We start from the raw sequence: 15,586 nt of genomic DNA on the forward strand, positions 1-15,586 counted from the left end.
TGCATTTAGCAGTAAATGTGAACTGAAGCTCTTGGGGTTTGAACATGGTCACTGGAGACGGAGCTGCTCTATTCTGAGACGATCAGAATCACTAAAGCTGCCAATGCAAATCTGATTTACACCTCAAACTCACAGTTTCACTGTTTGATTGGTTCAACGCTCTGAACTGAAACAGTTTCACTTCTGCTCATGGAGTGATGAGATGGTTATGGAGTTTGAGTGGTAGTTTTATAAGGACAGGTTTATCAGGGTTACATTTATGACTGTGTAAGGTATCTACAAAAAAAAATACTGCAGTGTGATCTGACAGTTATGAAGTTTAAGTGGTAGTTTCATAAAGCAAGTTTATCAGGGATGGGTACATTATGATTGAATAACGTGCATCTACTAAAACATAAACTAAAAAAAACATGAACTGAGATTATTTTTTTTATTTAATATAAATTCATCTCAAAATGATCAGAGCCTATTTAAATGATACATCAGTCACAGGACAGATCACAGTCTAATAGAGCTGATTTAACTCCTAACTCAGTTTTGAGCTCATGTGTAGTTCCTGTGTTTGGTCTCTGTGTGTCAGTAGTGAGTGATAGTGTTTGAGCAGCTGCAGTATCAGTTCAGTCTGACGGAGGTTTTTGTACGACTCTTTATCACTGTGTGAACACACTTTTACTGCTGATTTCATGGTAACTCTGACAGTAATAATGTCCAGCATCTTCAGTCTGGACTCCACTGATGGTCAGAGTGAAATCACTGTTAGATCCACTGCCACTGAATCTAGATGGAGTTCCTGACTGAAGTGTGCTTGTTAAATAAATCAGGAGTTTAGGAGCTTCTCCAGATTTCTGTAAGTACCAGGCTAAATAATGTCCCCAAGTTGTATGGTAATATACATCACTGCTTGTTCTACAGTTGATTTTGACTGTTTCTCCTGGTTGAGCTGCTGTCATTGAGGGACTCTGAGTGACGGTGATCTGTCCTCTACACTCTGAAACACACAACAAGAAGAAAATCAACTCCAAACTTTGACAATATACTTGAAGAAATGAATTGATATCAAACTTGTGCTCCACAAACCTTGAGCAAACGCTGTGAGAGTCCAGATGAAGATGATGATGAAGGTCATGTTGATGAAGATTGTTGTGTGTGTCAGTGATGAAGTGTTAAACTCACAGCACTATAAACACTCTCAGAGCACTGAAGCATCTGATCAATATGCAAACACACTCCAGATCATTTACCTGAAGACAGTCGCTCTTTAACAGACACAAAATACAGTTACTGAAGTGAGAACAGCAGAAATTTATATTTTTCATAATATTTTGTATTTCATAATAAATGGTATCTAATCATGCAGTTGAATGAATACATCTACAAAACCATCTGTAGTGTATTGACTCTCTCATATTATTATTATTATTATTATTATTATTTTTTTTACTGTATATGAATTCAAACATCACTGCAAATCCCTAAATTTTTTGTGAAGTCCGGGTATGTTTCTGCAGGGTTTTAACAGACGTAAGGGTCATCACACATGTTTCTGTCAATCACTGAATCCACTGAGTTTTATTGTGAGTCACGTCACCCATGATATAAAACATGATCTCTCTTCATAAACATTTATAAAATCAATGTAAATAAAAATGGTGATATGAATATGTTGCTTTTTGATGGTGAACAGGACCTGCTGGGTATCTGGTATTTAATTTTCACATTCATTTTTATATCATTGTTAATTCTTTCATTTATTGTTCTTACTATAAATTTTATTCATCCTCATCTACTTTGAATTTGAGGAATGTCTTTATGATGCTCTTAATATCCACATTATGAGGGATGAATGTAATAAATGAATACACATTGATGATGCAGTTCAGAAATAATGAGGATGAATTATAAATGCATAAAATACAATTAAAAATATATAGTGACGGATAGAAACTATCCACTGAAGGGAAGATCAAAAGTGACTGAATTTCTACATGAAGGACTGAAAATAGTGGGATGAAAATGACTAAAATAATGATTGATTAAGCTGAACAAAACTTAAGTTTATTATAAGATCAGATTGTGTTTCTTCATTGTTGAGTGTGTGATAGTGTTTGAGCAGCTGCAGTATCAGTTCAGACACTGTGACTCTGACTGACGGAGGTTTTTGTACGACTCTTTATCACTGTGTGAACACATTACCACTGCTGTGGTAACTCTGACAGTAATAATGTCCAGCATCTTCAGTCTGGACTCCACTGATGGTCAGAGTGAAATCACTGTTAGATCCACTGCCACTGAATCTAGATGGAGTTCCTGACTGGAGACGGATTGCATAATAAATCATGAGTTTAGGAGCATCTCCAGATTTCTGTAAGTACCAGGCTAAATCTCCCTCTCCCCCGCTATATCTTCGCACATCTGTGCTGGTTTTACAGTTGATTTTGACAGTTTCTCCTGGTTGAGCTGCTGTCATTGAGGGACTCTGAGTGACGGTGATCTGTCCTCTACACTCTGAAACACACAACAAGAAGAAAATCAACTCCAAACTTTGACAATATACTTGAAGAAATGAATTGATATCAAACTTGTGCTCCACAAACCTTGAGCAAACGCTGTGAGAGTCCAGATGAAGATGATGATGAAGGTCATGTTGATGAAGATTGTTGTGTGTGTCAGTGATGAAGTGTTAAACTCACAGCACTATAAACACTCTCAGAGCACTGAAGCATCTGATCAATATGCAAATGAACTGATCCTGTATTTAAATGAGCTTCTAAATGAAAATCGCTTGCTCATTTCTTCCTGTCAATCACTGTATTCACACAAGACACCGTTAAATCTTTGTTTGTACAATTATTTTGACTGGTGTTATATCAGGATGGACTAGGATTATAGATAATAATGACTTTAAATATTTTGATTATTCAAGGTTTTTGTACATGAATTTAACATGCATTTCAGCTCAGTTTGAGGGACCTTAAGAAACATCACTATAGACAGCAGTGATACTGGTTTTCATGGTGCATTGTGGGAATGTTTTGAGCATTAGTGTTATGTAATTCCTGAGTTAGGCACTGACTAGTACTAACTAAGCAGCTGATTGAGACACACTCTTATGACTGACTCACATGTGAAAACATTTTCATGCACAAATCATAATTTATCAATAAGTGTGAAATCTAAAAAAAATACCAATTCAAACCACATAACACCTGATGGCCAAAATATATAATGATAACGATAAATGTCTATTAAAAAAAATGTGCAATGCCATTAGCGTTACATTTATTTTTTTTATATGCTGATTTGCTGCTCAAAATCATTTCTGATTATTATTGTATATTATTGTGGGGCTTCATATTTTTGTGGAAACTGTAATGCAATTTATTTTTCAGGATTCTTTGATCAATAGAAAGGTCAAAAGAACAGCATTGATTTAAAATAGAGATCTTTTGTAACCTTATACATGTATTTTGATCAAATTACTGCATCCTTTCTCATAGAAATATGATATATATATATATATATATATATATATATATATATATATATATATATATATATATATATATATATATATATATCGCCCTATATTAAAAGTGATAAAGATAGCATATATTAAATCCCCATAGAAAAAGTTATATATGTCCATATGTTAGTCTATGTGATGTTTTTTTTTATGTGGTATATGAAGCAACCATATATTTAAACATATGCAACTTTATTAAAAAAAAAAAAAATTAAATAAAATTAAAAATACGAATGGATTGATGGATAGGGCTACATGACATATGTCCAAAAATATTTTATCATTATGTGTATGGGATAGATATAAATATATGATGTTAATATATTAAATTATTCCAGTTTAGAATAGATTTCATATGTTTAACTTCGTAACTCAAAATATTTCTTACGTCCAAAAAATGTATTATTTGTACGCACATATATTTCATTTGTGTCTGGGTGATCTGGTGCTTTGACACAATCTGTATTGTTAAAAGCGCTAAATAAATAAAGGTGACTTGACTTGACTGACTTTGTTTCACTGTGTAAACACGCAAATACTAGAACAGTATTAACTTTGACAGAAATAATGTCCAGTATCTTCAGTCTGGACTCCACTGATGGTCATTGAAATCAGTCATAGATCCACTGCCACTGAATCTGTTTATTTTTATCTAATAAATCAGGGGTTTGTGACTTTATCTTTTGTTGTGAAGTTCTATTTTACAAAAAACTTTCTCACAAACAGATAAACATAAAACCATAAAACCACCTTGCCTGTTTACCTTGTAGATTTGTTGTCATCCAGGATACTGTATAACAGGTCAAAGGTCATCCAATTGGGAAAGAGCATTTAAACCTTGCTAAAGGTTTCATTATAAAGCAGGTTAATCATATTGGTGTAAATGTGATGAGAGTATTTTGGGACTGATTTTGAAACAAATGATTTCAGCCATATAACAAGTATTTGTGCTGTGTTTTTACATTAATCTATGTCTGGTGTTGAGAAGAGCTGATGTTGAGTCTCATATCAGTGTGTTTGAGTGTCAGTCTCTCTCTGCTGGAGTTTGTGTTCATTTGAGTGTGACAAACGTTTTTGTACGATGCTTTTGACTAGAATGAATAATTATTAAGAAAAGAAGTGAAGGAAAAGATGCAACATTACTGGGCGATTTTTGCTTTTGAAACCTTCAGGAAACGTTAACTCATTTTTTTTCTTTTCTTCAAAATTCACTTTATGAGTGTAAAAAATGTATAATCTTACCAACACAAACACTACAACATTGGAGCTGAAAAATATGGCACAACTTTTTTTAAATTTGATATCAGTTTGCACACTCAGCTTTCTCTAATTACAGCCAAACCTCAAATCACCATACAAATCATAATCTGATAAAGGGGATTTGAGTCTAACTCAGTTTTGAGCACATGTGTAGTTCCAGTGTTTGGTCTCTGTGTGTCAGTAGTGAGTGATAGTGTTTGAGCAGCTGCAGTATCAGTTCAGTCACTGTGACTCTGACTGACGGAGGTTTTTGTACGACTCTTTATCACTGTGTGAACACATATTGACTGTTGACTACATGGAAACTCTGACAGTAATAATGTCCAGCATCTTCAGTCTGGACTCCACTGATGGTCAGAGTGAAATCAGTCTTAGATCCACTGCCACTGAATCTAGATGGAGTTCCTGATTGACGGCTGTTTGCATTATAAATCAGGAGTTTAGGAGTTTCTCCAGGTTTCTGTAAGTACCAGTGTAGAGGCTGAACACTCCAACCCTGATAAACTTCAGGGCTGGTTTTACAGGACATGGTAACTGTGTCTCCTGGTTGAACAGGTTTCTCTGCAGGCGTCTGAGTGACTGTCACTCCAGCTGCTGATTCTAGATCAAGAAAAATAATAAACATTCAGAATTCAGTATTTGTTGAAGGACAGTATTTATAGCACAGATAGTCAGTTAGAGCAGAGTATGTTTATTTCCTCACCTGTGAAACAGCAGCTAGTGAAGATCCAGATGAAGATGGTGATGAAGCTCATGGTTGCTGTTGGTTCAGATTCTCAGTGTTCAAACTCACAGAGATATAAAACCTCCTGAAGCTTGTGCTGCAATGCAAAATCTATGAAAATGAATGTGTCTAAAGCTCCATGCCCCTCACCAAGTGACAGTTGAATAACTAAGAAAAACGGAGGTCACAGGTCATCAGAACTTATTTAAAAATGCATGACCCTATACAATTATGATACCAAATGAAAATGTGATTAATACAAATTTAATATAATTATTCATAAAATGCATGTATTTACTTTTATATTTTATGAATTTTTTAATTAATAGTTTTCATTTAGAATAACTTTTTAAGAGACCTTTTTTGTTCATTTAAGTGTGACGGAGGTTAAACTGGTGAATGAACTAATGTTCATTCAATAAAGCTTCTGAACGCCTTCCATTTGTGTTCGACTGCATCATTGATCAGTGTGTCGTTCCTTCACTAAAGTTTGAGCTGCTGTTGATGGATTGTAATAGTTGAGAACAGCTGCATTTAGCAGTAAATGTGAACTGAAGCTCTTGGGGTTTGAACATGGTCACTGGAGACGGAGCTGCTCTATTCTGAGACGATCAGAATCACTAAAGCTGCCAATGCAAATCTGATTTACACCTCAAACTCACAGTTTCACTGTTTGATTGGTTCAACGCTCTGAACTGAAACAGTTTCACTTCTGCTCATGGTAATTTAATGTGATGAGAGACTTAAAAATGAATAAACTATTCAAGCAGCAATATCTTTATGTCCTGCTGATGCTTTTTGTGTGGCCAACAAGGGCTTCCCGTCAGACTGGAGCCTGAGCTGGAAGGTGGACGGGAGCAGCAGGTCTCAGGAGAGCAGCGCTGGGCTCCTGGAGAAGGACGGTCTGTACAGCTGGAGCAGCAGCCTGACTCTCTCTGAGCAGGAGTGGATGAAGGGCGTCTCAGTGATCTGTGAGGCCACACGGAGCGGCCAGACTGCGATCACTGGACACCTGACCAGACATCAGTGTTCAGAGTAGATCTGCTGCTCTTCTCACTCATGTCTCACATGGAGACTAACAGCACATGAGTGACTCCTTCATTCTCCACATCCAGCTACAGGCGCTCTCATCTGCATCTGCTCTGCTTTGTGTGTTTCTTACAAGACTATATGTGTGCTTTATCATTCAGTCATGAGTTTATTAAAATTCAGTCAATAAATAAAATTGTAACTTTGTCTTTGTGCCCTTTTTTGTGTATTTTTTTTTTCATTTTGGGTCATTTATTGCATAAGAGTTTTAGCTTTTATAAATAAACTTAAATCAACGAACCATGCACCTGCAGATTCATGTTGAAACAAGACCGTGTCCAAATTATGAACCTCAGACAGTTTTAGATTAGTTTAATAAGATAAAGAGTATTATACATCAATTTTGAAAGTGGTGTAGAGAGTAAAACTGAAAGCCTCAATGATCGCTTATACTTTATTGAACAATACAGCAGGGGTCATCCAAGAGAGATCATAAAGAGCTGCCAGCATCAAAGTGAAGATCTCGGAGCTCCATGACATGGAGGCACCCACACAATCCCTTGCATTTTTTTTTCATGTTAAAAGAAGTTAAAATGTTGGACTGCGCTTTCTGCATTTCATGCAGTCTCCGTGAAATGTAGTGCGTCACAACAATGAACCGGCTCACAAACAAAACAAAAAAAAAAGCTTGAAATGTCAACTATTAAACAAACCAATTTAAATAAAAACAAATTATTCTCTAATTATGAATTCCATATGAAAAGGTGCATTTCTCTATTAAAGCCACATCCATTACTGTGACATTCAGCAACTTCATCTTCGCAGCCAGGACTGAATGAGTAAGCACTAATTTAGTAATAATTATGTTTTTTTCCCTGATGTTCATAATCATTACTTTTGCAGCAAACTTTATGCACAGGTTCAAGCTTGTTTCTTTAATCTTTTTTTTTAATGTGTGGGGATGCTAAAGCACCTGTTAGTGCCTCTCTAGTGGTGTCCATGCTCTGAACTGGATCAGTTTCACTTCTGCTCATGAAAAATTAGTTATGAGTAATAAATTCACTATTGACTTCAGATGAAGGAGCTACTCAATCACTGACTGCTTAGAACATCTTTATTTTGCTGATGATTCACCATGACACAGTCTGTTTTCTATGATTCTGAGCATAGTTGAGTCACAGAACAGATCACAGACAAATCAAGCTGATTTGACTCCTCAGTTTTAAGCTCATATGTAGTTCCTGTGTTTGGTCTCTGTGTGTCAGTAGTGAGTGATAGTGTTTGAGCAGCTGCAGAATCAGTTCAGTCACTGTGACTCTGACTGACGGAGGTTTTTGTACGACTCTTTATCACTGTGTGAACACTGGACCACTGTGGTAACTCTGACAGTAATAATGTCCAGCATCTTCCGTCTGGACTCCACTGATGGTCAGAGTGAAATCACTGTTAGATCCACTGCCACTGAATCTAGATGGAGTTCCTGACTGGAGGGTGTTTGCATTATAAATCAGGAGTTTAGGAGCTTCTCCAGGTTTCTGTAAGTACCAGAATAAACGATCAAACCCACTCCATCTGAACACATCTGAGCTGGTTTTACAGTTGATTTTGACAGTTTCTCCTGGTTGAGCTGCTGTCATTGAGGGACTCTGAGTGACGGTGATCTGTCCTCTACACTCTGAAACACACAACAAGAAGAAAATCAACTCCAAACTTTGACAATATACTTGAAGAAATGAATTGATATCAAACTTGTGCTCCACAAACCTTGAGCAAACGCTGTGAGAGTCCAGATGAAGATGATGATGAAGGTCATGTTGATGAAGATTGTTGTGTGTGTCAGTGATGAAGTGTTAAACTCACAGCACTATAAACACTCTCAGAGCACTGAAGCATCTGATCAATATGCAAATGAACTGATCCTGGATTTAAATGAGCTTCTAAATGAAAATTGCCCATTCATTTCTTCCTGTCAATCACTGTATCCACACAAGACACCATTAAATCTTTGATTGTACAATCATTTTGACTGGTGTTTTATCATCTGTCGGTTTATTACAGGATGGTCTATGATTATGTATAGCCTAATAATGACATCAATTATTTTGATTATTCAAGAGTTTTGCATATGAATGAAGAACATGTATTTCAGCTCAGTTAGTTTGAGGGACCTTGAGAAACATCACTATAGACAGCAGTGATACTGGCTTTAATGGTGCATTGTGGGAATGTTTTGAGCATTAGTGTTATGTAATTCCAGAGTTACACACTGACTAGTACTAACTAAGCAGCTGATTGAGACACACTCTTACTGACTGACTCACATGTGAAAACATTTTCATGCACAAGTCATAATTGATCAATAAGTGTCAAAGTTAAAAAAAAAATACCAATTTAAACCACATGAAAAATAACACCTGATGGCTGAAATATATAACTATTACTTGTTTAAATAAGTAACAATAAATGTCTATTTAAAAATTTTGCAATGCCATTAGCATTACATTTCATTTTTTATATGCTGATTTGCTGCTCAAAATCATATCTGATTATTATTGTATATTATTGTGCGGCTTCATATTTTTGTGGAAACTGTGATACACTTTATTTTTCAGGATTCTTTGATGAATCGAGAAAGTTCAAAAGAACAGCATTTATTTAAAATAGAAATCTTTTGTAACGTTATAAATATTAATACATTTTAATCAAAATACTACATCTTTGCTGATAATATTACTTTCCTCATGGAAATATGATATATATGGCCCTATATTAAAAGTGATAAAGATATGAGTTTATAACATATATTAAATCATCATAGATAAATCTATGTCCATATGTTAATCTATGTAATGATTTTTTTTCTGTGGTATATGTAGCAACCATATATGTGAACATATGCAACTTTATTAAAAGAACATCCAATAAATAAATTAATTAAATAAGAAAAACAAATGGATGGATAAGACTACATATACACGACATATGTCCAAAAATATTTTACACATACATAAACAAACACACTGTATGTGTTTGGGATAGATATAAATATATGATGTTAATATATTAAATTGTTTCAGTTTAGAATAGATTTCTCATATGTTTAACTTCGTATGTCAAAATATTTCTTACGTGGAAATTTTATATTTGTAGGCACATATTTCATTTGTATATGGGGGATCTCAGTTTTCCACAGCAGTGTACAGTAACTGAGATTGAACGCTGGTATATGAGCCATGGAAACATTCATGTGTGATGTCATGTGACCGTGGGAAAATATGGGAGAGTCATTAATTACCTGAGAATTAAAGCACCTGTTGTGGGAGGAGTTGACAGGAAAGAAGGGGCTGTTGTTTGCTAAATATTCAGTGGATAAAATTAACTAATGCCGAGTTCAGACTGCACGATTTTCAAAGCAATCGCGTCACAGATGTTTTCACACTGCATGACTATCTGGGGTAGCATTCCGTCGCTGCTGTGTTCACACTGCACGATGGATCGGCGACAGGGGGTTTCACACTGCATGACTTTACAATAGGAAGAATCGCCGACAACTTTGTCCCGGTCCGCAAACTACGTCTCACAACCAAACACAAGCAAGAAGTGACATGGAAACAATGCGAGGTCAGGCATGCAAGTTCTCACGTGAGACTGGTATTATTATAAAAAAAATGGTAGCCCGCAAGAAGCTTGTCATACAAATTGCATGTGCACTCATTTGCAGCGAAAAGAAAAAAAGCCGAAACTATGCTTGTTGATATTGTGGTCTATACCTTCGTAACTCCTCCCCCAACTTCCCGCTGGCCTGGATGTTGCTGTCTCATTGGCTGTAGGTAATCGCCGATGTTATTTTCAGTCAGATCACCTTTCACACGGCATGATTTTGAATCGCCGACAGGTCCAGATATTTAGCATGCCAAATATCTCACGGGTGTCGGCGACACGTCGGCGATTCTCTCAGATCGCGTCTTTGATAGTTCACACTGTGTGATTGTCACTCACGTGAACGAGCACTGATTTGCCTGTGATTTCGGGCATTTGTCGGCGATTTCTGAAAACCTGTCGGCGAGTCAAAATCGGGGCTAAAATCATGCAGTCTGAACTAGGCTTAAGATGCAAATGTAATGGTGATTGACGCGTGATCAATTATTCCCGCACTCAGCTACTGCGGCTTTGGTTTGCTTTTAATTTAGTCAACAAACAAATCTGATCGTGGATGAATGAGTCGATTTTAGATTATACAAGAAGATCCGCTCGCTTCGACTACTGGAATCAAACCAGAGCAACGTTGACGGAGTACAGATCTACTCTCACTCGATCTAATGAGAAGAATTATTGTGTGCTTGGACTTTAGGATCAATGGGATCGAGGAGGATTTTGGATGTTTGCTGACATCGAGCCGGTAGGACATGGGTTGGAATTCTTTCTTCGCTTGTGTTGTGGATGGTTTGAAATGGTTTGGCGGTTTTGTTTGTTGTTGGTTTGTTTGAGATGAGGAGAGTCTCTGATGATGTGTTTTGTTACGAAAAGTGTTTGATTTGCTTTGGATTGTGCTCGCGATGTTGAACCTGAACAGGACAAATGTTAAAATGTTCATCTTACCGCAAAGGCTTTGGCTAATAAAATTGAGCAACTACAGAAAGAACATAAACCAAATGTGAATGTGATTAAACGGTTTATTCTGGCCACCAAAGAACTCATGCAAAGAAATGAGAATGTTTCAGCTGTTTGGTCTAAACTTGAAAGCTTGATGCAAGTGTTTGAAGAGACAGTCAAACTTCATGATTCTGTGATCCTATTATTACCCAATGATGAGCAAACCAAACAGAATGATTGGTTCTTAAGTGAATATAAACACAGAGACACCTTTATAAAAGACACAAAGCAGTGGAGAAGTGGAATTGAGAGCTCAAGTTGATAATGGCCTAGATCAACTATTAGAATCAGCCGGGTGTTTTCTAGTTGCTTCAACAGACCAGAATATGTCCAAAATGTTCATGCATAACCAAAATGATATAAGTCCAAGTGACAGCATTTCTAATGTTGGAAGTAAAGGATCAAGTAAATGAAGCTCTGCCTCAATATGTTCAACAACATCATCAGTCTGTGAAAACGTAATGTGAACGTAAAGGTAATGTGAAAACAAGTGTATGGAGATTAGTTCCAGTGCTGGTTCAGGAAATACTGATCAAATTCTCCATATAATAGATAAACAAAACGAAATGACATCTTTACTGGTTCAACAACAGTGTTTGTCATCTTAATGGAAATTCAGGTGTTTGATGGGAACCCTTTGCAATATCACTCCTTTATGAAATCCTTTGAAAGTGGTGTAGAGAGTAAAACTGAAAGCTTTAATGATCGCTTATACTTTCTTGAACAGTACAGCAGGGGTCATCCAAGAGAGATCATAAAGAGTTGCCAGCATATGGCTGCTGATCATGGGGATCTAAGGGCCAAAGCTTTACTACAAGAGCATTTTGGCAACCAGTACAAGATTGCATCTGCCTATATGGAAAAGGCTCTCCTCATTGACAAACATCAAAAGTGAAGATCTCAGAGCTGTCTTAATTTCCCCTTTTCAGGGGTGCAACACTGAGAGCATTAAATACCTGTGTTAGAGATTTAATGTCTTTCACCTGTAATACAGCATCCTTAAAGTTCATCCAATAGGGATAGACCATCTAAATCCTGCTAAAGATTTCATTATAAAGCAGGTAAATCATATTAGCGTAAATGTGATGAGTGTATTTTGGAAATGATTATGAAACAAATGATTTCAGACATATAACAAGTATTTGTGCTGTGTTTTTACATTAATCCATGTCTGATGTTGAGAAGAGCTGATGTTGAAGAGCTGATCCTCCTTAGGATGAATCACTTGTTGTATTCCCAATTGTCAGTCGCTTTGGATAAAAGCGTCGGCTTAATGAATAAATGTAAATGTAAATGTAATGTTGAGTCTCATATCAGTGTGTGTGAGTGTCAGTCTCTCTTTCTCTGCTGGAGTTTGTGTTCATTTGAGTGTGACAAACGTTTTTGTACGATGCTTTTGACTAGAATGAATAATTATTATTAAGAAAAGAAGTGAAGGAAAAGATGCAACATTACTGGGCGATTTTTGCTTTTGAAACCTTCGGGAAACGTTAACTCATTTTTTTTCTTTTCTTCAAAATTCACTTTATGAGTGTAAAAAATGTATAATCGTACCAACACAAACACTACAACATTGGAGCTGAAAAATATGGCACAACTTTATTTTAATTTGATATCAGTTTGCACACTCAGCTTTCTCTAATTACAGCCAAACCTCAAATCACCATACAAATCATAATCTGATAAAGGGGATTTGAGTCTAACTCAGTTTTGAGCACATGTGTAGTTCCTGTGTTTGGTCTCTGTGTGTCAGTAGTGAGTGATAGTGTTTGAGCAGCTGCAGTATCAGTTCAGTCACTGTGACTCTGACTGACGGAGGTTTTTGTACGACTCTTTATCACTGTGTGAACACATATTGACTGTTGACTACATGGAAACTCTGACAGTAATAATGTCCAGCATCTTCAGTCTGGACTCCACTGATGGTCAGAGTGAAATCTGTTCCATCTTCTTCTCCATTCCCACTGAATCGACCGAAACTGTCATCATAGAGACTATCTACCAAATAAATGATGAGTTTAGGAGTTTCTCCAGGTTTCTGCTGATACCAAGCTAAACCATAGCCAGTTATTCCAGGATCAGTTTTACACTCTATAGTGGCGTCTCGTCCTTCAGAAACAGTCAGAAGTTCAGGCTGAGTCACAGTGATTCCTCTGGATGCTGCTGACAACAACATTATATGTGTTTAATCAAATGAAATGAACATTAAAGAGTCAAAAATGAGCATCTTTCACTTCTGTTACCTGGAATAAAAGCTGTCAGAATCCAGATGAAGCTGCTGAAGAGATTCATTGTGTTTGTTGGTTTTGTACCGCGGTAAACAGCAGTGTGTTATAAAGTGTTTGAGTCTGAACGCTATAAACACTCGGAGCGCTGAAGCATGAGCCGATGCAAAGTGACTCTCTGTGGAAAAACCCTCCTGGAGGAAAACAGACATGAAAATGCCCACATATAGAGAAAAACTGAGCCTTGAAATGTGTTTCAGTCTCATGATCCAATGGTGTGTGTTTTCACTTTCTATATTTTAGTTATTTTTACATATCTTAATATGTAAAAATAATAACAATAATAAACAAGTTTGTCACTGTCTGTGAACTTCATGAGAGGGCAAAAGTCATTCCAGAGGTCACAGGTCATCAAAACCTATTAAAATTGCTTTGAGAAATATATATGATTTTTTTAGAAACCCAAAATAAAATGTGTAAAGAAAATGTGATCAATATTTTTTGTGATTATGTATTTAGATTTAATTACTTGTTTAGAGACATTTGTAAATGATGAGACTGTTTTTGTGAAAGTCACTTTAGTCCAATAATCCATGTCTGATGTTGAGAAGAGCTGATGTTGAGTCTCATATCAGTGTGTGTGAGTGTCCTTCTCTCTTTCTCTGCTGGAGTTTGTGTTCATTTGAGTGTGACGGAGGTTTTTGTATGACGCTTTCACTAGAATGAAGCGCTGTGGTGGACTTTTGGTGGAGGAACTAAACTGACGATCGGTAAGTCTCTTTAATTCTATCATAAATATGTATTGTTTTATTTTTATATGATTTAAGTAAGCATTTAGCAACAAAATTTAAAAATATAAAATATGGTAAAGTAAAAAAAAAATTAATTGCAATATATTTAAGGTGAATTTAACCATTTCATCATTTAAAATTAATCTAATTCTGTTCTCAAAAAAACTTGCCCTTTTAGACTTATTCTCTAATTTACTTACTGCTTGTTTTCTTAAAAACTAACTAACACTAACTTCTTTGCTCTTGTTGTATTCTATCTATTTTTAGGCCTCTAACACTAGCTTGCTTTTTCTCTTTTTATTCTATTTTCTTTTTATTATAGAATTAAAAAAAACCTTGATACGTATACTGTGTTAGGCTAAATAAGACTTGTCATAGCACTTGCATGTTATTGCTCTTTTGTTGTTTTTGATTGCTTCCATTGTCCTCTTTTGTAAGTCGCTTTGGATAAAAGCACCTGCTGAATGTCTAAATGTAAATGTTAAAACTTTGCTATTTTTCAAATGCATATTTATGTTCAGTGTTATTTTATGACATTTATATATATTTTTTCATTTCAAGGCATATTTCATATTGTTTAAAAAATATTTAAATTTTACATGAGTAATTTCAGATGTTATTCTTAACATTTCATTGAGTTTTAATATAGAGAGTGCAATGTTTTCTGACATATTCAGTTGCACCTGGAAATACATAATTTTTCCATAATTACTGGTAAATTTAACAAGAGTTTTTAAAATGCATGACACAATGTTGAATGATACGGACAAAATAATTTTCATTTTGTAGGCGTCATTATCAGACAAAAAAAAAAAAAAGAATTTATCATTTGAACATATTTAACAATATTCATTATTCTGAATATCATAATATTTTCAAAATACAATATTTAAAATACTCTTCCAAATACATAAATGATCAATTTGCATTTTAAAAAAATCAGATTGAGATTAAACTGTACCTTATTCAGCAAATCTTGAATTATTATGAAATGTACCTAATATCATGTCTGCTTGAGAGAACTGATTAATATTTAGAAGTACATGATACATTTAATAGTAGTGAATATTGATTTAACTGAGAATATTTTCAGTCTGAGTTTAGTATAGGCTATGAATGACAGCAGTGATGTGGAATTACAGTAAAGATGAACTGATGGTGATTTTGACAGCATTAGCACGTCTGCTCCAGTGAAGATTGTAGCTGCAGATGTGAATAATTGAGTTTTGTGTGTGTTTGTGTGTTTCAGCTGGTCCTGCAGTGAAGCCCTCCGTGTCTCTGCTGCCTCCCTCTTCTCTGCAGATCTCTGGAGACTCAGCCGCACTGCTCTGTCTGCTCAGCTCTTACTCTCCACAGGGGGCGCAGGTGAGCTGGATGCTGG

At 35.8% G+C, this 15,586-nt stretch overlaps 4 gene segments (V, D, J or C); all 4 read right to left on the minus strand.

Moving 5' to 3' along the window:
- Positions 1–650: 650 nt before the first annotated feature.
- Positions 651–1,126, minus strand: LOC141300680 (immunoglobulin kappa variable 4-1-like). The segment is given in 2 exon segments: positions 651–988; positions 1,078–1,126. Coding segments are annotated over 2 exon segments (387 nt in total).
- Positions 1,127–2,173: 1,047 nt separating this feature from the next.
- On the minus strand, positions 2,174–2,643 carry LOC141300681 (Ig kappa chain V region 3547-like). The segment is given in 2 exon segments: positions 2,174–2,505; positions 2,595–2,643. Coding segments are annotated over 2 exon segments (381 nt in total).
- A 2,405-nt stretch (positions 2,644–5,048) lies between these two features.
- On the minus strand, positions 5,049–5,550 carry LOC141300356 (Ig kappa chain V region K29-213-like). The segment is given in 2 exon segments: positions 5,049–5,383; positions 5,487–5,550. Coding segments are annotated over 2 exon segments (387 nt in total).
- A 2,335-nt stretch (positions 5,551–7,885) lies between these two features.
- LOC141300886 (immunoglobulin kappa variable 1-27-like) lies at positions 7,886–8,349 on the minus strand. The segment is given in 2 exon segments: positions 7,886–8,211; positions 8,301–8,349. Coding segments are annotated over 2 exon segments (375 nt in total).
- Between the last annotated feature and the right edge of the window lie 7,237 nt (positions 8,350–15,586).

The sequence above is a fragment of the Garra rufa genome, chromosome 24 (genome assembly GCF_049309525.1).
Source record: "Garra rufa chromosome 24, GarRuf1.0, whole genome shotgun sequence".
In the NCBI taxonomy this organism is placed as follows: domain Eukaryota; kingdom Metazoa; phylum Chordata; class Actinopteri; order Cypriniformes; family Cyprinidae; genus Garra; species Garra rufa.